We start from the raw sequence: 26,519 nt of genomic DNA on the forward strand, positions 1-26,519 counted from the left end.
TAAATTTCGTTTTTCATGGCCTTAAATTTGCTAATAGCCCGACCTCGATGCAAAATCATAACTAGTTTTGGCTGAGAATCATACATTGCATATTGGCACGGCAGAGTAAAAGTAACCCAGGCAGGAGCGCTTGTTTGACTAGGGACTTGAATATCAATGTCTTCTTAACACAAGGTTAACGTCGTCAATCTCTTCTTAACACAAGGTTAACGTCGTCTGCTTCAACGCTATGCATGTATGTACGATCACTTGCATCGAAATGTTGGAGTGGATCCTGTGTAGATCAATCTCTTCTTAACACAATTGAAGCAGAGGCGTTGAAGCAGACGACGTTAACCTTGTGTTAAGAAGAGATTGGTTTACTTTTACTCTGCCGTGATATTGGGTATCATTGGAAAGCTTAGACTTCAGGCTAACGTTTAAAAGGCGTTTCATGATAAAATATGTCAACCGGCAATATATGGAAGTAGCCAAAGTTCACCGAGTGTAGCAAAAAAGTGACATTTCTGAAAATGTACCAAAAGAGACCACTTTCAAAATTTTGTTATCGCCATTCGAAAGGTCACATTAACCAATGAACGTCAACACATGCTCGAATGTCAAACTTTGTATGTAGCGGAGGACATAGCAATTTCATATAAACAAAATCACTTCTCATGTTAGGGGGATTTTTTTGTATGTAATCGCTATGTCCTCCGGTTTGTGTGAACAGACCACACCTGGTTTATACTTTCATTGACATTAACCTCTACTTAGAATCGATATTACAGTGCTGGATTGGGCGCTTTGTCGAGGAGACATGGAAATTTCGAGTTTCAGCTTCTATTGCTCATGCTCTGCGACCAAGTGACCGAAAGCAATAATGTTTACCCGGTTTTTTTTTATTATTCAACAGAATTTTATTCACAATATTTGCACATTACAATAAAACTAAAAGATCATACGACTATAGACTGTTATGATCAGAGCGAGAAAACCGAAGACTAGTTATTATAACTTGCCTTGGGGTACTTGTCAAAGTATTTGCTTCTCTTTCAACGTGGTACGTTGAGAGCGAGAGGACAGAAGACCAGTTTATTTTAACTTGCCTTGGGGTACTTGTCAAAATATCTTCTTCTCTTTCATCATAACACTCTATATCACATAATAATATCACAATTATCGTCAATTCCAAACGTGTCCCGAATACAGGTGGCATTTCTTCGTTGAATGGAAACTGAAATTTTTTGCAACAGAAAATCTAATGACCGTGGTTCGCCGGAATTTCTGGCCATAAGTTTACCGAGTTATTGCAAGAAAATTGAAGTTTCTGGACCAACAGAGCCGAAGGATTCGAAAGCCAGCGGTGTGAAGATATATTGATTTTTGAGGTCAGTGTAGTTGTTGTGCTTATCACGTTCTGCATTGTCCGCTACCGATCCACTACGTGCCGAACTCCATCTCAAATAGCTTGGGGCAACCGTATCAACCACTGTAACGTCCCACACCAATGATTTGCCATGACTCCAAGGGTAATAAGTAAGTCCGTCGGGTCGTTTTCCGTCACGGCGAGAAAGTCCAGGCGGCTCCAGCTTACCTGGAAACCCAGCTGATGCGAATGCCGATAGGAAAATTCTGTTGAGAGCCAGGTGTCCGGAGTACTTCCCTTTTGATAGATTACGCGACAGGGCATGATGACCGTTCGACTCGACAATTCCACCACAAACGCACATATGATCCTCGCAGACTTTATTACCCAATCTCAACGCCACTGCGATTCTTGCTGAATCATTGTCCAGTAGGAGGCCCAGTTGATGTGATGGTACCGCTTGCAGCCACTTTGAAGATGTTTTAGTTGATGACGCAAGAAGTCTAGCACGATCAGTCGGACCACTGGATGACAGAAGTTCGTTGTGGACATGGTTAACACGCAAAAAATCCCACTCTGCTTGATCCATCTTTTGTTTCGGTTCGGTCGGAGTCCATTCAGGTGGATACGCTTCGATTGACGCTATGAATCGATCGTTCAAAACGCACAAGTTGAACTTGGCAAGTATCCTATTCGACAAGGCCTGCGATTGATAAACGGAAGCGAAATATGCTGGATACGCTAAGTCGACCATTTTTCTGATACCTAGGCCCGCAAATGCCAGTGGTAGCGATGCTTGAGTCCAAGATGTGTCGCTCAATTCATTGTTGGTGATTGCTTCTAAGGTGAGACGGTAGAAATTGTCGATATCGGTCAACTGTTGCGGGTGATTGAACGTTGGACTGCACCTTAACAGATGCTGAAATCGTTGAGATGACAGTGAGTAACGAAGTAAGCGTAGCGCAGGATGGATGTCCAGTGAAGTTAATCGTTTACATAGCGTTTTCACAGTGTTAAGTCCATTGGTCAGAGCATTTGGGATGCCATCTACCGTAATCGGTGACCCAAGCAACTCGAGCGATGCATGATCGAGCACTTTGATTCCTGGCAGCAAGTGATTCAATTTTTCCAGGGACTCAGCCATAACATCGGGTGGAGTGTTATGAAGTACACTTCACATTTGGCAGTGTTTAACGATAAACCAGATTCGTCAGAAAATGCCAAAACTCTTTCCACATCTTCCACAATGACGTCCAAATTGTCACCAATTGTTCCGTCGTCAGCGAACCAAGCGTTTAATCGAGACTCGAGCGAGTGTGTCAACTTCATGATCGATAAGCAAAATGCAACCGAGGCGCACGGATCACCTTGTTGGGTTCCTCTTTTTGAGTCAATTATGATATCGCCAAAGAAGAGGCTGGATGGACAACTGTAGGCTTGACGCAACATCGGGTATAGTGATGGAGCTGTTTCTTTGATTACACGGTTGATCTTAGAATTTGTCCCTCTACCGATTCCAGTTTCAAACACTGGTCCAGCAACTTCCACGAGACCAGGCGACGATACTTCTCAGAAACGAATCAGCAGTTGCGCCTGTAACATGTGCCATACACGCCTCCCCTAACTCACATATGAAAACAATCGAGATAGAAGTGGACATGTTTATTTAAAATTCGTTCAGCCCCACCGTGAATTACCAGTCACTGCAAAGTACCGCTCTTTTGTTCGAATTTCACGTCATCGTGCTTTTAGTACAGAGTGAAAACGATAAGAACTGTCATGACTAATATTCAATCCGTATGAGACAGATCGACGCATCAAATTAAAAATACCGCAGTGTGTAAACGGTGTAGACAACCAATTTTTTTTTTGGTTGTTCGAATTCCTCATCAAAAATAACGAAAAATAAAATGATTTTCAAAAGGAGATTACCATCAAACACATAAAATTAGTATCCCAACTAAATTACTGTGAGTACAAATGAGTGTCTGGACTGTTTCAACTGTAATATCAATCGCAAATCTGGTTACTGATTTCGATTATCTTTATCTATCTGCAGAAGCATTACCAAACACAATAGGACAAAAATGAAAGTATTATTCAAGTTCCTGCCACAGTTCTGTGATTTCGTTCAAAAATACTGCATACAAATCGGTTGTACATTGCTCGTACTGTACTGCTTGTGGCCGACGAGATTTGCTAGTCACTATGAGTATTTAACATCCGATCAAATATTTGATAATTTAGTCCAACGAACAACTAGAAATGTTACTCTGTCACAACAAATGGAATGCGACTACAGTGATATTATCATGGATAACACGTACATGTATAAGACATCGTATCAAAGCGAAATATTCGATAGTTCGGAAATTCAATTGGGAGGCGTTTATCAGCCAGGTAAGATCGTTAGCTTGAATGACGTAGAATTTATGGACTTGTATGGTAGGGCGTATCGAATTTTGAGAATTTTAAGGGTCGCGATAGCCTGTGTGCGGAAAACGTAGATCATTGAAAACTAAGTCCAGGCATATGGTTGATGGATCCGAAGGTGCCGGGGAAGAAGTCCCACCGGACGACTTTAACTTTCAAATGGTCATAACTCGGAAAGTTAAGAGTATTTTTGAAAACAATGTTCTAGCAGGATGTAGAGCGTTAAAAACTCTACAAAACTGCCAAAGAAACCGATGGTCCAAAAGGTATGTCTGTCGAGGTTTTCTAACATCGAAAGTTCGACTTTTTGGTTTTTGACTTTGATTTCCTGAGAGACAAATTATTAACTTTAGCTTTTGGCATGAGGTTGTAGAGGAGGTCGAGTGCTACCAGTACACTAGGGATTGTCCCGGTCGGCGATCCATCCGAAACCACTTTTTCAACATTAATGAATGAACTTTTTAAGTGTACCCACGTCGCCCACGAAGCCAGTGCAGACACTGTAACCGGTGTTGCTGAGTCGAGGTAACCTTGGCCAGTAAGTGCACATAATATTCCATAACAGTAGCTGAACTCTTTTACAAAATATTTAAGAATTCGGTGTAGCACATTTTGTACTACAAAATCTGTGAAAGTGAAATTTGTGAGAAAAACAACAAATAATCGTTTTAATTAGTTATTTGACCTCGTGGTATACCGTGGTATTTGATTTTTAACTTCGTGGTATACCGTGTCAATATAATGTGCTACATCGAGATCCCAAATATTTTGTAAAAGAGTTCAGCTACTGTTATGGAATATTATGTGCACTTACTGGCCAAGGTTACCTCGACTCAGCAACACCGGTTACAGTGTCTGCACTGGCTTCGTGGGCGACGTGGGTACACTTAAAAAGTTCATTCATTAATGTTGAAAAAGTGGTTTCGGATGGATCGCCCACCGGGACAATGCCTAGTGTACTGGTAGTACTCGACCTCCTCTACAACCTCGTGCCAAAAGCTAAACTTAATAATTTGTCTCTCAGGAAATAAAAGTCAAAAACGAAAATGTCGAACTTTCGATGTTAGAAAACCTCGACAGACACACCTTTTGGACCATCGGTTTCTTTGGCAGTTTTGTAGAGTTTTTAACGCTCTACATCCTGCTAGAACATTGTTTTCAGAAATACTCTCAACTTTCCGAGTTATGACCATTTGAAAGATAAAATCGTCCGGGGGGACTTCTTCCCGGGCACCTTCGGATCCATCAACCATATGCCTGGAATTAGTTTTCAATGGTCGACGTTTTCCGCACACAGGCTATCGCGGCCCTTAAAATTCTAAAAATTCGATACGCCCTATTGTATGGTCCGTTGTGGCAAATTTTTAATTCAAATCACTAAGTTATGCGAAATATTCTCTGCCCAGAGCTCCACCGGAAAAAAAATTGACTCGTCCCGTTACCACCATTTAACTTGAGTATACGATCCCATCCATACTGTCAATAAAATCCAGAAAACCGCGTAGTTATCCGTGCAATTTCTCTACAAAAATTAGTAGGCCAAGAAGGTGTTTCAGTACCGACCGACACTCCATTAGAAATTTATCTTTCGATTGATTTATTTTATTATAAAAGAAAAACTTAAACAAATGGAAGAGAAAAGAGTTTGGGTGGATGGCTGTTACGATCTAACTCACTTCGGACATGCGAACATGCTAAGGCAAGCTAAAAGTCTCGGCACGAAGTTAATTGTTGGTGTTCACTCCGATGAGGACATCCGACGGGTTAAACGTCCTCCCGTTTACAGTCTATCTGAAAGGTCTGTTTAATGATAATGGCAACCTTAGCTACCTTTCTCTTCAGCTGGCTTTTGACCATCACTAACAATTTTAAAATCCAGAGTGAAAATGGTAAAGGCCATCAAATGGACTGATGAAGTGGTCGAAGCTGCCCCATATAAGACAACCATTGATACGTTAAACCAATACAATTGTGATATTGCAGTTCATGGTGATGACAAGACCACGGAAAACGGTGAAGATACATACAATGCGGTAAAAGTAGCGGAACGTTATGCAGAAGTTCCCAGAACGGGTTCGATTTTTGTTTGACGAATCCGGTGTCCGCCTCTACTTAGAAAAACCATTTTTTTGATCTTACAGCGGGCATTTCGACCACGGGCATTATCAAACGAATATTATCGAGATATTCTGCAGAACCATTACATTCCGATAGTGTGATAAGCCAATACACCGGTACGTCGCCGTTTCTACAAACGACACGAAAAATCTACGAATTTGTCAAGGACAATGCAAAACATCCGAAATCGACCGATCGGATTGTTTATGTTACTGGAATGTTTGATCTGCTTCACGTTGGACATCTGGACTTCTTGGAGAAGGCTAGATCATTGGGCGACTACTTGATCGTCGGTTTACACAGCGACAATCCATCGTCCGCGACACGTTCAATTTTGACTTCAAATGAAAGGATGATGAATTTACTGTCGTACAAATGCGTGGATGAGGTGTTAACTGAGGCACCGCGAAAAATTACCGACGATTTGATGGAACACTTTAACATTAGCATGGTCTATCATGGACGGTTCGCCGATTCAATTCGTGAATTCGATCCGTACGAAGTACCGAAGAGGATGAACAGATTCGGGAACATTGAATCCGGATCGGGAGTAACCACGGAAACTATAATCGAAAGGATCCGTCAGCATAACGAAAAATATCGCGCTGCCAATGCATTGAAAGAAGAAATTGAATTGAAATACCAAATACCAGTAATGGTTTGAGCTTCTGATGGTTCTGTGACACGTCATTGCTCTCGTTGTGAATATATTTTAATAAAATCAAGTTTATTGCCATGAAACCCCATTTTATCAACTTGTGGTGCCACCATCGTGGCATCGTGTAAGACTCTGACTTGGAGTTTACCATTTTGTTTAGCGTAATGAACTGAGTGATAGAACGGGACTGGTTGCTAGGAATCTCGCGCCGCGTTATTCACAATAATTCACATTTTGACACATTTTGTATAAGGAAGATGTCACTTTGTGAATTATTGTGAATGACGCGGCGCGAGATTCCTTAACACCACGGGACTGCCCCAGGTGTCTACACAATCAATGTTGAACTGATCAAGAATGCTCCGGAACCATTCATCAATGAACTCACTGCACTCATCGGTGACGTTTGGATCAACAATGAAGTACCATCAGATTGGCTTACAACGGTGCAAATTCCAATACCAAAGAAAGCAAAGCCTACAACAATTTCGGATTTCCGTCGCATAACCCTCTGCTCAACTGCCTGCAAATTATACACGATGTTCCTACTCGATCAAATATTTGAGTACTTCGTAGTCCCGTTGTACCAAGCAGGCTTTCAACGAAACAGATCAACTGATGCCCCATATCTTCGTAGTAAAAAGGATCCTGGAGGAGCGATGGAGAAAAGGATTACCAACATACGTCCTAGCAATTGATTTGAAACAAGCCTTCGATAAAGTCCTCCATAAAGACTGGGCAACAATCCTCAGCCACTACGGAGTGCCTCGATATCTCATCAATCGAATAATCAGCGCTTGCCTCAATGAAAATACAATGGTCCAATCTGGAGGACGATCCACAACCAGACAACGGAAGACAATTGGAGTAAAGCAGGGTTGACCACTTTCACCAAATTTATTTGTCCTAGTCCTTCATGCAATTCTGGAGACAGTGGCAGAAGCGTTAGGTACCTATGACCTTAGTGGATCTAACTTATCACTTCCATTCCTGCTAGCATATGCCGACGATCTGTTACTGCTGGCAGACAATATGCAGGATCTTCACGAATTCATCAAGGAATTTTTGGAAGTTGCACACGAAACTGGCCTCAGTATCAACCCACAAAAGTGCGAGTTATTGATCAGGGACCCTAACAACCACGAGACGGATTATCCATCATCATTGCCAGTAGGCCAATTTAATATCGCCAGAGTGAACCAACTGAAGTATCTGGGGGTGTATCTCACTGACGACCTCAATCCAGGCGCCGACTTCTAAGAACAAGCGAGGCTCGGGCACCACTACTCGAATGATGAGCACCACTACATCTTTCCAGTTTTACTTGAAAGAGCACCACTACTCCCAGATTCGCTTGTTGTATGAGCACCACTACTACCAAACACAAGTCGGCGTCCCTGCCTCAATCGACCTATGATAGTACGAGAAAGAATCAAAATGGCATATAAAATCGCCCACTCGTTACTTCCGTTTCTACGTGAACACAGTCTTCCAATTTCATTGATCCAGAAAATATATGAAAGCACCATAGCACCAGTGGCAACGTATGGGTTAAAGGCATCAGCGCCGCAACAGAATTTCATTAACCAATATGGAACGGCGAATCCTACGAATCCTCTCCGATACAGCTAGTGACAAGCCCTCGATTGTACAACCAAGAGCGATAATGCGAAATAAAACGATAGCCAAGCGAGTCATGAAGGACTAGGATCTAGGATGCATAGTGATTGAAATACATCGCTCGCTGGGTATAGTGAAGTCGGAGTCGGAGTCGTAATGAACTGAGTGATAGACATGAACATTCTACTTACCAAATGTGACTCGATGTCTATCCTGGCCATTTGACTGAATTTAACTCCGAAGGGAACCTCTCGCTACTCTCGTCATATTGTTAGACCATCAAATTTCTGAGAATTTCTTTTTCTGTTCATTCCAGAGCGATGTAAGCCATTATTTAGTACTGCGATAATTGTGCCTTACCGTCAGCGTGAAAAGCAGTTGCAAGCATTTTTGATCTACATGCACAACTACCTGAGAAAACAGAACATCAACTACCGCATATTCGTGGTCGAACAGTTCGATGCGAAGCCGTTCAACCGCGCCAAACTATTCAACATTGGATCGGTGTATGCCACCCGGTACGACTATCCCTGTTTCATATTCCATGATGTTGATTTGATGCCGATGAGATTGGGACACATCTATGCCTGCTCGCAGAAGGTAACTTTTAATTAGGGCTCGGAACGGGTCGGGTTCGGTCAGACCGGAACCCGAACTTGATTTAACCCGAACCTGAAAAATTATTTCGGGTTCAACCCGAACTTGACCCGAACTTGAATTTTCGATTTCGGGTTTAACCCGAACCTGACCTGAACCTGAATTTTCAATTTCGAGTTCGACCCGAACCTGAACTGAACCCGAAATTTTAAATTTAATCAGGTCGGGTTCGGGTAACCCGAAATTTTGAGCGTTTATTACACTAAAAAAGTCAAAAATTTCGGGTTACCCGAACCCGACCTGATTAAATTTAAAATTTCGGGTTCAGTTCAGGTTCGAGTCGAACTCGAATTTGAAAATTCAGGTTCAGGTCAAATTCGGGTTGAACAATTTCGTGTTCAGGTCAGGTTCGGGTTAGGCCCGAAATCGAAAATTCAAGTTCGGGTAAAGTTCGGGTTGAACCTGAAGTAATTTTTCAGGTTCGGGTCATGAATCCGGTTCAGGTCAACCTGAACTAAAACAGGTCAACCCGAACCCGTTCCGAGCCTTACTTTTAATGCACAAACATGATGATGATGAGACTTGACCATTCTGAATGTATATTCAAAACAGCCGAGGCACATGTGCTCAGCATTGGACAAATTTCGATTCCATTTACCGTACACAGGACTGTTCGGTGGTGCCGTTGCCGTTCAGAACACCGATTTCGTTAAAATCAACGGCATGTCGAATATGTTTCAAGGATGGGGCGGCGAGGATGACGACTTATACGGAAGACTGAAGGCGAAAGAGATTGATATTTGCCGGTTTGCACCCGAGTACAGTGAGTATACGATGTTGCAACACGCTCCGGAAACGCCCAACAAAGATCGGCTGGCATTTTTGCGTGATGGCCATTTGCGGTTTCATTCGGATGGTCTCAATTCGCTCACGTTCAAGGAAAAGGATTTCAAATTGCACAAATTGTTTACGCACGTTCTGGTCGAGACGTAGCGCGCTGTTCGTTGATTCGTTGTGTCGCACTTAGGATTTTGAAAATTGTGGAATTGATTGACTGCCATAGGCTGCATAGGAAATTGAGTTTTGTTTTTGTGTTTTTCGATCGTTAATTTATTAAACGCAACTTTTGTAATTGATCGACTCAAATTTCAATTTATTTCAACCACTTCTGTGCATTGAGTTTAGTAATTGACACCCTTCGTATCCAGCTCATCCTTCAGTTTAGCGCCATGTCGAGAAAGATCTGTGAACAGAAGCAACGTTAGTGAAAACTAGACGAGAGAAACCGCTAAGACTACATACCCTCCTCCGAATGCCGTTTTCTGACTGTTAGCAGCATTAGAATTTTGCGCAATATTCCCGAACGACAAGCCAGTATCACTTGAACCCAACGTTTCAAATAGCGAATTTTGTTGTGTCGGTGAAGTCCCGAAAGTATTGGCCACGTTGGCAAACGATCCGAAACCACTTTTCGGGCTGCCAAAAGTTGGTGCTGCTCCGAATGTTGCTTGTCCACCAAATGTCGGTTGACTTCCGAAACCGGTTGTTGATGTCTGTGCCTGTGCGCCACCAAACGGAGAACTCTGTTGACTGAACGATGAACCACCGAAAACCGAAGTCGACTGACCGAAGCCGCTGGTCGCTGATGCAGATGCTCCACCAAAAATGGAACCGGTTGATTGTTGTGGAGATGCAGCAAACGATGAGCCTCCGAATAGTGATCCGGTCGACTGCGATGCTGATTGGGAGAAAGGGGATGTTTGTGCTGGCGCTGGTGCATTCGGTGCACCGAAAAGACTACCTCCAGTTGAACCGAATGTGGAAGTTGGTTCGGTAGTCGATCCACCGCCACCGAATATTGACTTTGATGTACCGAACGCATTTCCAGCGTTGGCGAATCCACCAGCAGCAGAATTTCCAAATATATTTGATGTCGATGTAGATGAAGCGAATGCATTCGTTGTCGGTGTGCCGAATGTGTTCGTTGACGATGTTGCACCAAAGGCCGATGTTGGTGTTCCGAATGTATTCGCAGTCGCACCGAATGGGGACGATGTGGACGATGCAGTTTCGAAAGCATTGCCACCAAATACGTTCGTCGATGGTGTGGCAGCGACAGTACCACCGAATAAGCTGTTCGCTGTTGTGGTAGCAGCCCCACCAAATATCGAATTTGTTTTCTGTTGGCCGAAAGGTGATTGCTGATCGGTCTTACCAAATATTCCAGTAGACGAAGTATCCGCTGATGCGCTAGTGACGGTTACATTTGGCGATGCGAAAGAGGATGCGAAAACGGAAGGTTGAGTGGTCGGGGTATTTGGTGCTGTTGAAACTGTGCTCCCGAAATTTGAAAACGGTGAGCTTGCTGCATTTCCACCGAAAATTGATGATGCGTTTTCCGACTTGGTTGGCGTTGTGAACGATGACATGGAGAAAATGTTTCCACCAGTTGCAGCTGAAAGTTTTGGTTTGATTAAAGATTGAAATTTGCGAATTGTTGATTGATGTGACTCACTGGTTTTGGCTTGGTCGGTGGTGGTGGTGGTTGTTGGTTTGCAGAAAGTAAGACTCCCAAGTAGCTTTTCAGCGTCTTCGCTACTAGCAGCAACAGTAGTCTGAATTTTCGGATCCAAATTGAACAGCGGCTTTTGCAAAGCACTTCCAGTTGCGGCTGTTGCTAAAAATAAAATTTCAATTAGCCACCGGTACCGCATTCACACATTGAGTCGGATCTTACTTTTCGGTGTAATTCCCATCTTATCCAAAGAAAATGAGAAATCTGTGCCACTAGAGCTGCTTACAGTCGTACTGACTGGAACATTGTTTGTTGCGTTGGATTGTATTGGAGCAGCTGGCAATGCAGCCGTAAACGATATCTTGGGTGCCTCATTCGGTTGACCAGAAGATATTGTGCTGAACGGTGCACCCGACTCTTTCGTAGTGGCAGTGGTTCCAAATGGCATAGTCAGTGAAGTCGGATTCGCGACGACAGGTGCAGACGTCACAATACCAAAACTTGACGAGATCGGTTGAATTGGTGTCGGTTTCTGCACAGTATCGCTTCTGCTTTGAGTCAATCCACCGAGCACAGGCTTAGGAACTTCAATTTTGTGAACATTTTCTTTGTCTGCGGTCTTAGTAACTGTGATCGGTTTCGGTACAGTAGCATCGATCGGTGCAGACGTTTTCTCCGGCTTGGTCGAATCTACTTTTTTCAGGATTGAGGCCGTGTTTGTTGTCTGCGATCCGAATGGAATTGGCGTCGGCGTTGATCCGAACAATACGGACGGTTGAGTGTTACTTGCACCGAATGAAGCGGTTCCCAGATTGTTGAAAAGGCCACTGCCAAAAGACATTCCTGGTTTATCGCTAGCGACGGTCGTACTGCCAAAACCTATTGTCGGTTTGTCGCTTGTAATGGATGTACCGCCAAAGGCTATGGTCGGTTTTGCACTAAACGGTTGAACTATATTTTCGGTGGAACTCTTAACTGCAATGGAAGCCGAGATTAGTTTTCATTCAATTCAGTTCTCTTCTTATCAATCAACCAACCTGTCTTGTCCATAGGTTTCGCAGCGCTACCAAAACCAATAATTTCCGACCTAGCGTCCGTTGTCGAAGGCATGCCCAAGGAGTTGTTAGGAGCAACTGTAAACGAAAACGAACAAACAAAATTGAAGGAAAATCGAAAGTAGACCGAATCGAGATGGGGCAATTCACCTTTGGAGTTAGATTTGGCAGCGTTTGTTATACCTGAGAACTCAGTTTTACTCGTTGATTTGGACAGCTGGAAACCTGTATCCGGAACAATACTCTGTGGAAAATCGTTCCCGATCGACTGAATTGGCTTTTGGGTCGGTTGAACGTTGACAGGTTTGGGTGTCGTAACCGCTCTAGGTGCTGACGCTTTCTTCTTCTCTGTAGAACGAGATTTGTTCGTTACATTTGCTCATTATGCAGCCAACAGTTCTCTTGTTTCACTGTCGTGTCTTTCAACCCGTTCTTCCAAATGAAACTCACCTTGTGCCCTCCTCTTTTCCAATACAACCTCCGAGCTCAAACCAGTTCGCTCGGGCCGTTTTGGTGTAATTTGCAAGATCTTTCGAGTTTTCAGCATATCTCGAAGCGAGGAAAGTTTTTCCGTCGACAATCGTTCAGTGTCTAATTTGACTTGATCGCACAGAGACATTGTAACCATTGAATCGGTCAGCAAGTTGATGTTCCTGCAAAAATGTTATTATCAGTGGAAAAGAGCCGGCAATTTCTCGCGTACAACCCAAACGTACACTTCAGCCATCTTTTTCGATGGATTTGTGTTGTCCTTGTAACCCAGCCTGGATTTGATGTGATTGATCTTGATGCGTTGTCTGCTCACGATGTCGCGTTGCTTCGTCAATGTTTGGTAAATGTTTTCCAGCGTCGGCACATGCATTTTGGCCCTGAAAATGTTTTTGGTTGAAAATGTTGAGTTAAACTGAAATCCCAAGATTCTGGGGCCACTGGGTCTTGCCTTGTGGTTTTCTTCTTATTTTCCTCATACGTCGACCAGTGAGCATTGATCTGCTGGCTGACAATTCGATACTGATTTTCATTGACCGCTAACAATTTCTCCAACTTTTCCAATTGACGTCGGCTGGTGTGACTCATACTGTTCGAGTCGTTCAGCTGTGAGTAGCTGTGTTATGAAGCGAAAACAAAAATTAGTGAAAACCAATCACTTCCTGCCAAAACATCTCACTAACTTTGCGTCATTCAGCATCGAATGTTTGCTCTTCAACTCGACTATCATCAAATACGTCTCGCTCAATGACACCTTCAGCGATTGGATGTCCATTGCCAATGCTTCGGTACTTTCAGTCGCCTGATCGCTCACCTCTTGCAATCCCTTCAGCTCCTTCATCATGCTCTGTGATTCTTCCTTCGAACCAATGTTGATTTCAAGACTTTTGCAACGTTTCAGCAATGTTTTTGCTAGCGACTCGTACGATTGCACCTCTTCCCGAATCATTTTCCGGATTATGTCGTCGTCGCTTATTACGTTGTCATCAGTCGGCTGCAGTCTGGAAATTGAAGGGAAATTAAAATTCGAAAAACTGAGATCGTTGGACCCGCAGGTACCTCGTCGCCTTCTCGATAACATTCGTTGGCGCTGGCTGGGAGAAAGTTGGTGCGACCGTTATAAATGGCTTATTGTTGTCCGGCCTTGGTACCGGATCGATCGTCGACTGCATTACGTTCGGTTTCACTGGTGCAACTAGGGATACGATTTTTCCTCAAATGGAACCGGTAACTTTGTGTGTCATCATTGCTTACCGACAGGAATTTGAGGCTTCACAACTCCAAATACGCTCGCTTGCGTTGGCTGACTGTTAGTAGACGGTGGTTCAGTGGATTTCGGAACGAAGGAAAATGCACTCTGAGACGACGAAATCGGTTGAATCGTTGTCTGACCACCAAATAAACTCGAAAAGGCTTTTGGTGGTTCGGCTGGAGCGGCATTTTGGAAAAGGTTGCCATCTGGTTTGGGTGCTTCATTTGCGTTGAAAATGGAAGTGGTTTTCTGCGGAGCCTGAAAGACAGTCGGTGTGACAATGGCACAAACCTGGGGTGCTTTTAAAAAATTTACTCGTGGTGTTGACGTCGCAGCAGCCGATGCAGGAAATGCAAAGCTTATATCGCTTTTCGGTGGCGATGCATTCGGCTGTGCAGCTGTCGTTGGTATAGCCACTGTAAAGTTACCAATGCCACTCGTATCCGCCAACAATTGTGGCGGGGAATTAATTGATGGACAGTTCGGTGTCTTATTGAGAATGTTGAATGAAATCAGAAAACCATGGGTGGAGAACAGATGCAACATTGCCATCACAGGTATTTCATTTTCATCGACGACAATCCGATGCGTCACTCCCGTGTCTATGTCCATTCCTAATGGAAACGTTTCGTCCTTGTTATTGAACAATGGCAGTTCAGCTCTAGCTGCGTCCAGCGTGATATATTGCTTCCACAATGGATTGTCGCCCGTATCGGTAGTTCCGAGTAAGCCAACTTCGGTACTGTTGGCAGAAATGACCAGCAACAAATTCCATGGCAGAATGTGCGAGAGAATAATTTGCGTTGATCGCGGACCTGATTGACTGTAGCAAACGTCATTGTAACTGGTGTAGGTTGGAGTGCCGTTCTTTGGCGCATAAACGATGTACAGTGCTGCAATAAAAGGGTAGAGTCATTTCAGAACTGGAAGCTGTTCAACGAATTCACTAACCGGGATAAGCATTCTCCTCCCTCGGTAGCATAACTGCGGCAAATTGATATGTCGACAGCCACTGTATGGCAATCACATCCCATGTTGTGTTGTACATACGCACAATGCATGGAATTGTTCGTGCCAATTTCAAGTCTGGTTTGTATTGGGCAATTTTTCCGTTCGGAAATCCGGCAACTATTTGCTTTCCCTTCGGGCTCCATGACGCACACCTGGTAAAACGACATAGAGAAATTGCAAATCATTTCTTGTTCATGTTCATATCAATTCGGAGATTGGAAGCAGTCTCCAGGGAGGCAATCTCGTCAATTTACCCAACTTGCTCCGATTTGTCAATCGAATAGAAATCGTATCCTTGGTCCTTAAAGGTGAATACCAAAAGTGATTTGTTACTTAGACAAATAGCCAAAGTGTTGGGCAACACTGGATTCCATAACAGCTGAGAAGCGGTGACACCATCGTCAGTACAAAGCCGAATATTCTGGTGAATTATTTTGATGTTCTGTGGACGAAAACAAGCCGATCAAAATCCATTTCTCATTATTGATCAATGTCACACACGTTGGATAGAAACGATGGCACGGAAAAGACGGTCACGAAGGCTAATTCATTTTGTTTGAAGTTAACAGCTAACATCGAATGGTCACAACTGAGTGCAATTGAATGTGCCGGCACTGGCAGTGGAATCGATCTTGTCGGTACAGCCGGTTTGTCTTTGTCGCTGACGATTCGAGACAGTTGAATAACTGGAAATGTTCGCGTTATACGAGTAAAACGTTTAAGAGTTTCGCGGCTAACCTTTTAGATTCGGTTCGGAGCCTCCGACGATGACCAATCCATACGCACTAGCAGCAGCCAATAGATTTCCTCTGTTCTCCGTTAACACCTGGTTCACCAAATTGAATTTGCTGTTCAACTTGAACTCGATATCCTGGACGGGGCAATGAAAACAATTTCAAAATTCATTATTTTGTCTCAACACATAACCTCGCTTCAGCAGAAAGAGTTCAATAAATTGTTTACTCACTGTCACGTCAACGGGAGGAGGTGCTTCGGAAGCCATTGTGCTGAAACTTTAAAACCACACTGAAACACAATAATTCGGCTGTGACTGAAATCTAAATTTTTAAATTCTATTTTCCGTATAAACACAAACTAGAACGAACAATCTTTTACAGTTTTTGCGGTTCGAACTATCAAAAAAATACGAGTGAAGTTGGTCGAGTTTATGCAACTAAAGACAGTGTTGCTGCACATTTTCAATAAGAAAAGAAAATCAAAATCTACGAACGTATGAAGCATTCATATCCTAATGTTTTTGCCACACAATATGAGTGCTATATACACGATAATATTGCCAATTTTCGTACTATTTGACAGATAAAGTGCCAAGCAAATATTACGAAAAGTAGATGAAAATTATGTGGACGAGTGTAGACGAATGCAAGGTTCTGAAAGAACAGGTTAAGACACTTACGAAGGCGGGTGAAACCGTGAAACACAAATCTTGACAACTCAGACATGTATATTGTTTGAAAAGTCAACTTGAAAACCATTTTTTTTGGTAAGTTGAAATTGTCATATAAAATTTTCCAAACCTAGTTGGAGCTACAGGAACTAGTTAAAAAGTGTGGTAAGGTAGTTATACAGCGGTCTCGAAAATAATACGTGCGAGACGTCTTTCGATTTGACAGAGATTTAAAAATACGAATTTTAACATGTCCGAAGATAGTCCAAGTCCAAAATTTAGAATCCTACCTCCTGTAGAAGAAAAAACCCGCCTCTTTTCAATTTAAGTTCATAATGTTAACGTTAAAGGTGTGTCTAATTTAAGTGAAATAGGCGTGTCTTTAAAACGGGCAGTCCATTTTAATAAAATAAAATATTTTATACCGATTCTGGACTGTCCAACTTTTTTCGCGAGTCTTATTTCTGGACAGTCCAATTTTCTTCTTACGAATCAATTCTGGACTGTCCAACTTTTTTCGCCAGTCTTATTTCTGGACTGTCCAACTTTTTCTTCGACTCTTATTTCTGGACAGTCCAATTTTCTTCTTACGAATCAATTCTGGACTGTCCAACTTTTTTCGCGAGTCTTATTTCTGGACTGTCCAACTTTTTCTTCGACTCTTATTTCTGGACAGTCCAATTTTCTACTTACGAATCAATTCTGGACTGTCCAACTTTTTTCGCCAGTCTTATTTCTGGACTGTCCAACTTTTTCTTCGACTCTTATTTCTGGACAGTCCAATTTTCTTCTTACGAATCAATTCTGGACTGTCCAACTTTTTTCGCGAGTCTTATTTCTGGACTGTCCAACTTTTTCTTCGACTCTTATTTCTGGACAGTCCAATTTTCTACTTACGAATCAATTCTGGACTGTCCAACTTTTTTCGCCAGTCTTATTTCTGGACTGTCCAACTTTTTCTTCGACTCTTATTTCTGGACAGTCCAATTTTCTTCTTACGAATCAATTCTGGACTGTCCAACTTTTTTCGCGAGTCTTATTTCTGGACTGTCCAACTTTTTCTTCGACTCTTATTTTTGGACAGTCCAATTTTCTTCTTACGAATCAATTCTGGACTGTCCAACCAATACCAATTTTGATTGTACATAAAAAGCGTTTTAACACGCCGAGTGATCCGGTCCATTGCCCCGTAGCGAAGCGGAGGGCCGCAATGCGAGCCGGGCGCCGGAACGGTGTCGGTAACTTAGGAGTTAATTTTTTTTCTCGCATCGTCTAATAATTAGTCTGTGTGAAGGCGTTAGCTCGTTCCTAGGGAATTCATCCTTTTACGAAATTTAACGTAAAGGCGTTTTGTTCCAAACCTAGGGAATTCAACCTTTTATTGATTCGTAAGTAGAAAATTGGACTGTCCAGAAATAAGACTCGCGAAAAAAGTTGGACAGTCCAGAATTGATTCGTAAGTAGAAAATTGGACTGTCCAGAAATAAGACTCGCGACAGTCCAGAATTGATTTGTAAGAAAAAAATGGACTGTCCAGAAATAAGAGTCGAAGAAAAAGTTGGACAGTCCAGAATCGGTAAGAAATATTTTATTTTATTAAAATGGACTGCCTGTTTTAAAGACACGGCTATTTCACTTAAATTAGACACACCTTTAACGTTAACATTATGAACTTAAATTGAAATGAGGCGGGTCCTTTCTTCTACAGGAGGCGGGTTCTAAATTTTGGACTTGGACTAAGTTCGGAGATATGAATTTTATTGAATTCACTTACAATATACACGATATTAACAGTTGACAGCGTTGACAGTAATTCTTATACATTTTAGAAGTAACAAATATTTCAAATTTAAAATTGACTTCTTTGGGAATTGAACCAAAAAAAATCTGAACGAAAAACTGTTCAGCAAAAGCGTTGAGGTTATGACTCTTTATATGCTCCCGTGTGCTTTCGGCTTGCCAAAAATCGTTTTTACAGTGGAACAGACCTATTATAGAGGGCCACATTACGAAAGGGCGGAACTACCAAGGTGAAAGAAAACGTTAAACCTTCAACAGACGAACACCAGTCACCATCTGAAATCAAGACATATCAAGCAAAAATGACACTTAAACCGACCAGAGAGATTAAAATTAAAGTATTAATAATGAAAGAATGTGGAAGAATACGTTCATTCTACGATCACTCTACCTATGATGAAAATCACTTGCGAGAAAAACATAAAGTTAGTTCAGTAGGTAAGGTTGATTAATCTAAACTTAGTCGTAGACAGTAGAAAAAGCCCTATAAATATGGTGATAGTTGCCCCAGTGAAATAGTGATCGTCGTAACCTTCTCACATACAACCTTGAGAACTACCGTTACCGTATCTATAACAGATTTTCATAAACTTTTTAGCCCCGTACGAAGTACAAAGGGGCTTATAGGATTACGATGCCGTGTGTAATTGATGGAATTCGAAGCAGACGGTAAGGGCAAAGTGTTTGCCTATGTTCATAGATAACGAATCCGCAATAAAAATTTTGACTGTCCGTCTGTCCGTCTGTCCGTCTGTCTGTCCGTCACGTCGATATCTTGAGTAAATCAAATCCGATTTCAAAATTTTTTTCCCTGAAAGATAGTCAAAATAGTGAGGCTAAGTTCGAAGATGGGCATATTTGGGTCGGCCCTTCGTGAGTTAGGGCCGCCTAAGTGCTTTAAGGTCTTTTGGGGATATTTACGGCAAAACGATGGAAATGCAAATGAAACGGCAAAAGATAGGTATTGTCGATACCGATCCAGGAAAGAAAAGTTTATTAAAATCGGGTGAATGGACCGTGAGTTAGGGCCCTAGAAGTGAAAGGCTACTCGGCCCTAAGTGTATTTTGCATATAACTCGAGTAAATTTGATCCGATTTTCCTAAATTTTGTTTCATTTGAAAGGTAATCGAACACCGAATAGAATGTTGTTGAAAAAAAAAATTAAATTTGGGTCCTTGGATTAAGGCCGCTACTCGGCCCTAAGTGTGTTTTGCATATAACTCGAGTAAATTTGATCCGATTTTCCTAATTTATTTTTCATTTGAAAGGTAATCGAACACCGAATAGAATGTTGTTGAAAAAATAAATAAATTTGGGTCCTGGGACTAAGGCCCTACACTCGGCCCTAAGTGTATTTTGCATATAACTCGAGTAAATTTCATCCGGTTTTCCTAATTTTTTTTTCATTTAAAAGGTAGTTGAACACCGAATAGAATGTTGTTGAAAAAAATTAAATTTGGGTCCCTGGACTGAGGCCGCTCCTCGGCCCTATGTGTATTTTGCATATAACTCAAGTAAATTTCATCCCTTTTTCCTAATTTTTGTATCATTTAAAATGTAATTGAACACAGAATAGAATGTTGTGGAAAAAAAAAATTAAAATTTGTGTCCTTGGATTAAGGCCGCTCCACGGCCCTAAGTGTGTTTTGCATATAACTCGAGTAAATTTGATCCGATTTTCCTAATTTATTTTTCATTTGAAAGGTAATCGAACACCGAATAGAATGTTGTTGAAAAAATAAATAAATTTGGGTCCTGGGACTAAGGCCCTACACTCGGCCCTAAGTGTATTTTGCATATAACTCGAGTAAATTTCATCCGGTTTTCCTAATTTTTTTTTCATTTAAAAGGTAGTTGAACACCGAATAGAATGTTGTTGAAAAAAATTAAATTTGGGTCCCTGGACTGAGGCCGCTCCTCGGCCCTATGTGTATTTTGCATATAACTCGAGTAAATTTCATCCGATTTTCCTAATTTTTGTTTCATTTGGAAGGTAATCGAAGGCCGAATAGAATACTGTTGGAAAAAAAATAAATTTGGGTCGTTGGACTAAGGCCGTAACTTGGCCTTAGGCCTCTCAATAAATTAAAATTTTAGGTCAACTTGAAATTTGTGTAACATTTGAAAGGAACGTCGTACGGGGCTTCGTAATTGCGCTATGCGCAATTTCTAAGATGTACACATTTCATAATAATTTGACTTCAACTACGTTTACGGGTGCAATAGGTCTACGGTCAAAGTAGGGTGACAGACGCACTAGGGTCACGTACGCAATAGATATACGGGTTCGTACGGGGCTCAGTCGCAGCAGACGCTCCGACTGTTCTGATGGCTCGTTTTTTTTTGCTGAAACCGAGAATTGTTTGAGTCTCAAATAAGATCAATCAGACTGTACATAATCGACTGAAGATATGGTCCAAAAATCCATTGTTGACGATTCCCACTGTTCTGTAGGGTGGCAACATAAATATGGTATATTGCTGTCTCGTCTCGAAGATCGGACATAAGTGAGTACGAAAAGTAAGAGCATTGTATTCGTAACTAGGAAATCTGGAATGGTTGAAAACACTTCCGTAGTCCAAATCAGCAGCATCAAGGCCTAGAAATTTTTTTTTTTTTTGAAAAGTTGCTTGGCTAGACACCTACGTCAAAAAAATATTTGACTAATGAAATCAATCTATACAAATATCATGGACTATTTTGGTAAAGAAAAAAATTGTTTTACTCAATCTACCTACGGCCTTGGGGTCTCCTCAAAGTTCGATGAAATTTTTCGATTTTTCGACCATATCTTCCGAACCATTGACATCTTGACCATTCTTCAGGCTCAACAAATCATTAACTTTCAGGGAAAATGAAGTTTACGAAAATCACTTGGGGTATAACAAGTCACACCAATTAGTGATGTTACTCTCGGTACATGTGTGTAGCCCTCATGCTCATTTCGTGTTTTAAGCTGCAATTCAAACTCAAAGGAGACAAAGACAAGAACTTTTAATTAGCTTTAAAGCTATTGAGGGATTTTTTTGAAAGTGGACCAGGCTCCGTCGGAGCTATTTTTTAGTGACTCTTTGTTTACATGCCCAGATAGCCCTTGGCCCCAATAGTCTAAAACCGCAGTCGTTTCATTTTAATATTCTTTTATTGGCTGGGGAACTTCCACCAAAAGTCGAAAGAGGGTGTTTTTTATACGTGATTTACTGCCGCTGCAGGCTATACATGTGTGTGGGCTCATTGGATAGGTATTGTCAAGGAGATACGGGGGAAGCGCAGATATCTTACCATTGCTCGAAAATGACAAAAATAATGTTTCAGTCAAAGGCCGGAAATTTTGATGAACTTCAAAAGGTGATATCTCGCACCTGGCGAATGTTTATTTTTAGATCAGTGGATGCCCTGATAGAAGCTTAACCTAGCCCCATTTGATACCCCATTTGTCCTAGAAGTGACAGGTTCAGGATACTTTTTTGGGTACAAAGTGAATAGTGTTCCTTTACTCGAAAGCAAAATATTAATTTTAGAAAATTACACTAATTATGCTGTTTTTGATGTCTGTATCCACTGATCTAACCATAAACATTCGCCAGGTGCGAGATATCACCTTTTGAAGTTCATCAAAATTTACATCCTTTGACTGACACAATATTTTTGTTATTTTCGAACAACAGTACAGGACATGTAAGATATCTGTACTTGCCCCGTATCTCCTTGACAATACCTATCCAATGAGCCCACACACATGTATGTCCATAGCCTGCAGCGGCAGTAAATCACGTATAAAAAAAGCCTTTTTCGACTTTTGGTGGAAGTTCTTTTTTCTAATTTCTGTTTGGAACTACCAACTACCAACTATTTTACCTACCAAAACTACCACATTTTCGAATTGCAATGTTAACTGTGAGCTATCGGTGATCAGATAACAAATAATTATTATTTGCCTGGTGTCGATATGCTCATGGTGGCTTTGCAATTTTGAATGTCAATCCACCTCGCAACTACCAACTACCAAAGCTACAGACTACCAAATTTCCGATTTATAAATAGCCGAGCATGTAAAATAATTACGTCAGTCGGTGCGTAGTTCTCGAATAGTAAACATCTCTTCCCCAAAAATTACGTTTGGTAGTCAATTATAGCCTTGGTAGTCCAACTACCAACAACCAAATTTTCGAACTGCAATGTTAACTGTGAGCTATCGGTGATCAGATAACAAATAATTATTATTTGCCTGGTGTCGATATGCTCATGGTGGCTTTGCAATTTTGAATGTTAATCCAGCTCGAAACTACCAACCACCAAAGCTACCGACTACCAAATTTCCGATTTATAAATAGTCGAGCATGTAGAATAATTTCGTCAGTCGGTGCGTAGTTCTCGAATAGTAAACATCTCTTCCCCAAAAATTACGTTTGGAAGTCAATTATAGCCTTGGTAGTCCAACTACCAACTACCAAATTTTCGAATTGCAATGTTAACTGTGAGCTATCGGTGATCAGATAACAAATAATTATTATTTGCCTGGTGTCGATATGCTCATGGTGGCTTTGCAATTTTGAATGTCAATCCATCTCGCAACTACCAACTACCAAAGCTACAGACTACCAAATTTCCGATTTATAAATAGCCGAGCATGTAAAATAATTACGTCAGTCGGTGCGTAGTTCTCGAATAGTAAACATCTCTTCCCCAAAAATTACGTTTGGTAGTCAATTATAGCCTTGGTAGTCCAACTACCAACTACCAAATTTTCGAATTTCTAGAAGAAAAAAGACTTAAAAATGAAACGACTGCGGTTTTAGACTATTGGGGCCAAGGGCTATCTGGGCATGCAAACAAAGAGTCGCTAAAAAATAGCTCCGACGGAGCCCGGTCCACTTTCAAAAAAATCCCTCATTGAGCTATAAAAAGTCAAAATTCAGTTTTAGGCTGGAGTACTGAAGTAGCTTATACGATGCCTATGATATTCTTCTACCAGTACCAGTATTGCCGTTTGTTGAAGATATCAGCGACCTGCAATGGTACCTGCAATATGTACCATTCATGCCAAATTTCATATGTTGAGGAACAGAATAAAAGTGCAGACACAAACAAACGCGTTGTGTGTGGATACTCATTCGTCAAAATTATACATTTTGCATTGATACAAAGCAATATTTTGTAAGTAGACTTTTAGCTCATTTAAAAATAACAGCCCGGCATACAAAGACAGTAGACCGTTTGTAATTTCGTCCATTTTTTATCCTCGATGAGTAACATCGAAAAGGCCATGCCAAATATTTACCGTTTTTCTGTTTGTCGATAACAAAAGGCAAAGGTCAACAATCATTTTGCAATTGAATGAATTTATCGAATAACATTGCGATAAGAAATCCAGTGGGGTACTATTCAAACTGTACGAAATAGAATAGCAAAAACGCCTGACATTCGTCCGAAATATCTCGGAAAATTTAAAAAAAAAATTGAAAACCTAATGCACTGTCTGTTTAAATTAAATGAACGATTGCCACCTGTTGAACAAGCAAGATAACGATAAGTTTGATACGAATTGCGTTTCCTATCAAAACAATACAAAGGTCTTCGTCAATGATAACAGAAGAAAATTTATATTTTTAGTCTTCCAGTAACGATGTTCGCCAACGTACGATATGTTCGGTTTCATAGATTCAGCCGTGGATACAAAAGTGATCCGAAACGGTACGCCCGCCAGTCTCAGTTGATTCAAACAGATCAGCAAGGGAAAAGTGTGGAAGTCGATTTTGCCCGAGCCAAACATGGCACATTTTTTCAACAACCACATCAGCTCCGCAATCCTTGGACCACGGACATTTTTGCAAATAAATTGGCACAATCCTATATGCCGAAAGAGGTAATTTATTGGTTGGAACATGCATTCGATGAATTAGCTCTCATGTGGCTCGTTGCAGATTTTCACGCAAGTAACCGTTGATTTGTCCCGGTTCGGTGATAGAATTGTCAATGAAATCGATGCGCTTGGTACTCAGTGCGAGAATGAACCACCAACTTTGACGCATTTTGATGCTTGGGGTAACAGAATTGATGAAATCAACACCTCTTCAGCGTGGAAGCAACAGAAAATAATATCGGCTGAAGAAGGAGTGGTGGCAATCGCGTACGAAAATGCTTACAGGGAATATAGTCGAATTTACCAGGTGCTCAAACTGTTTCTGTATGCTCCGTCGTCGGGACTTTATTCCTGTCCGATTGCAATGACAGACGGTGCAGCCAAATGTATCAAATCATTAGGATTAACGAAACAATCGAGCTACAAAAATGCCTTTGAACGACTTACAACTCGAGACACTTCCCGATTTTGGACATCCGGACAGGTAAGGCAGTTGTTGTGTTACGTCATCGCTCAGTCGATAAACTCACCCATTTCACAGTGGATGACAGAAAAGGGAGGCGGCTCGGACGTCGCAAATGGAACAGAAACGGTTGCGGTGCATGAAGGCGACGACGTGTATAGACTGTTCGGTTACAAATGGTTTTCGTCGGCCACTGATTCCGATATGAGTTTAACTTTAGCTCGGATCGTCGATAGCGATGGAAACAGTGTCCAGGGAACGAAAGGTCTGACGATGTTTTATTTGGAAACGCGAAACGAGGGCACCGACGAACTGAACAACATCGACGTGGTGAAATTGAAAAATAAGCTGGGAACTCGGCAACTACCGACAGCCGAACTATTATTGGATGGAACACGTGCGATCAAAATGTCGAATGAAGGCAGAGGTGTTGCGTCGATTGCCGACATGCTTCAGATAACCCGTCTTCATAATTCGCTGAGTGCCGTTTCTGGAATGAGGTAAGTTTGCGTGCATTGACAGGGAATTTGTCGATTGTTACAATTCTGCCTTCTTGACAGACGTTCCATAGCAGCGGCAGCTGATTACGCAACCAAGCGTAAAGCGTTTGGTAACAAACTGTCGAGATATCCTCTGCACAACAATGCTTTGGCCGAACTTGAGATAGAGTCTCGTGCAGGTTTTGTATTAATCGCTGAAATGGCTAGACTGCTGGGTGCCGAAGAAAACAAAGTGGCTACCGACAACGACAAATTGATGTTACGTTTGTTGAATCCCGTTGTTAAATTGTACACAGCCAAACAGGCCATCCAGGTCGCTTCAGAATGCTTGGAATCATTTGGTGGTCAGGGATATATCGAGGATACCGGTCTGCCGAAACTGCTTCGCGACGCTCAAGTACTGAGCATTTGGGAAGGCACAACCAACATTTTATCGTTGGACGTGCTACGAGTGCTGACGAAATCCAATGGCCAAGCTCTCGTTTGTTTCAATAATGTGGTCAGCGGCAGGCTACGAGCGGCTCTTTCAACCGGCGGTGACTTGAAAGGTTCAGCTGAAACGGTTGTTGCTGGTTTGAACGAAATGGCCAAAGTTATTACAGAGAATCCGCAGTTACTCGAAGTTGGTGCGAGATATTTCTCCTATTCGTTGGCGCGAGCCTATTCCGCTGCGGTTTTGATTGATTTGGCTACGAAGACCGGTGATAAGGACTTTGTTATTACAGCAACGAGATGGTCGTCACAAGACCTGTTTCCATTTTTGACCAACAACAAGAAGGGAATGTTCTCGGCGCCGTATGCTAAGGAGAATTTCGATATGCTATACGCTTAAGAAGTGTTTTAACATACCAGGGGGCAATGTGATGTTTTTTTTATTAATTAATTTTTATACGACCCGGTGTATTGTGAACGGAGTCTATTTTCTACGGGTTTCTGTTACACTGAATTATAAATTCGAAAAATTTGAGTTTAACGCAAATGAGTATGTGCCTTATTGTTGGGTATACCAATCGTGAGATTTTCAATAAATTTATTTTAAAATTCTAATTTAAATTGGTTTTAGTTTATCGGGGTACGCCGATGAGTAAGATGGTTGAAAATGCAATTACTCCAAGTCGCGAAGGAAAAATAATTAAAAAACATAGCTAACGCCGACCCGTACTAAACACCTATTCGTATCAAAAGCCTTTACTGTGAAACTCTTCATTTCTTTTACTTCATTCTCTACTGAAAAGCTATTCGCCCTTTAGAATCACTTACATTATCGACTCTTTGCCTCGTTATCATATACAAATAAATTGCCGGAGGCAATATAGACAGCCCCGTACGAAGACAAATTTCATAAATTCCCATTTAAACAGCTATATACCGCTATATTTAACTATATT

General features: G+C 41.6%; 3 protein-coding genes across 5 annotated transcripts; 2 read left to right on the plus strand and 1 right to left on the minus strand.

The window, feature by feature from the left end:
• The first annotated feature begins 3,064 nt into the window (after positions 1 to 3,064).
• LOC119072933 (ethanolamine-phosphate cytidylyltransferase) lies at positions 3,065 to 9,910 on the plus strand. Of its 3 annotated transcripts, XM_037178256.1 has the most exons (5): positions 3,065 to 3,318; positions 3,408 to 3,748; positions 5,317 to 5,579; positions 5,661 to 5,854; positions 5,923 to 6,640. In XM_037178256.1, the coding sequence occupies exons 3-5, from the start codon at positions 5,410 to 5,412 to the stop codon at positions 6,561 to 6,563; spliced, it is 1,005 nt and encodes a 334-aa protein (XP_037034151.1). In that variant the 5' UTR covers positions 3,065 to 3,318; positions 3,408 to 3,748; positions 5,317 to 5,409; the 3' UTR covers positions 6,564 to 6,640. The 3 variants fall into 3 exon arrangements, with proteins under 3 accessions (XP_037034151.1, XP_037034149.1, XP_037034148.1); XM_037178254.1 differs by lacking the exons at positions 5,317 to 5,579; positions 5,661 to 5,854; positions 5,923 to 6,640 and adding exons at positions 8,494 to 8,767; positions 9,377 to 9,910 and having other exon boundaries at positions 3,137 to 3,318; XM_037178253.1 differs by lacking the exons at positions 5,317 to 5,579; positions 5,661 to 5,854; positions 5,923 to 6,640 and adding exons at positions 8,494 to 8,777; positions 9,387 to 9,910 and having other exon boundaries at positions 3,140 to 3,318.
• On the minus strand, positions 9,861 to 16,239 carry LOC119072911 (nuclear pore complex protein Nup214). The gene is made up of 18 exons (XM_037178230.1): positions 16,064 to 16,239; positions 15,835 to 15,967; positions 15,598 to 15,782; positions 15,351 to 15,538; positions 15,037 to 15,248; positions 14,401 to 14,978; positions 14,088 to 14,343; positions 13,893 to 14,028; positions 13,517 to 13,834; positions 13,285 to 13,449; positions 13,061 to 13,213; positions 12,795 to 12,997; positions 12,495 to 12,692; positions 12,327 to 12,422; positions 11,512 to 12,264; positions 11,290 to 11,451; positions 10,077 to 11,229; positions 9,861 to 10,017 (listed from the first exon to the last, which is right to left on the minus strand). The coding sequence occupies exons 1-18, from the start codon at positions 16,097 to 16,099 to the stop codon at positions 9,996 to 9,998; spliced, it is 4,947 nt and encodes a 1,648-aa protein (XP_037034125.1). The 5' UTR covers positions 16,100 to 16,239; the 3' UTR covers positions 9,861 to 9,995.
• A 7,122-nt stretch (positions 16,240 to 23,361) lies between these two features.
• Positions 23,362 to 26,175, plus strand: LOC119072917 (acyl-CoA dehydrogenase family member 11-like). The gene is made up of 5 exons (XM_037178235.1): positions 23,362 to 23,462; positions 23,919 to 24,171; positions 24,230 to 24,652; positions 24,710 to 25,131; positions 25,192 to 26,175. The coding sequence occupies exons 2-5, from the start codon at positions 23,932 to 23,934 to the stop codon at positions 25,961 to 25,963; spliced, it is 1,857 nt and encodes a 618-aa protein (XP_037034130.1). The 5' UTR covers positions 23,362 to 23,462; positions 23,919 to 23,931; the 3' UTR covers positions 25,964 to 26,175.
• Positions 26,176 to 26,519: the final 344 nt, after the last annotated feature.

This window comes from Bradysia coprophila (genome assembly GCF_014529535.1).
Source record: "Bradysia coprophila strain Holo2 chromosome IV unlocalized genomic scaffold, BU_Bcop_v1 contig_84, whole genome shotgun sequence".
Taxonomy (NCBI): Eukaryota; Metazoa; Arthropoda; class Insecta; order Diptera; family Sciaridae; genus Bradysia; species Bradysia coprophila.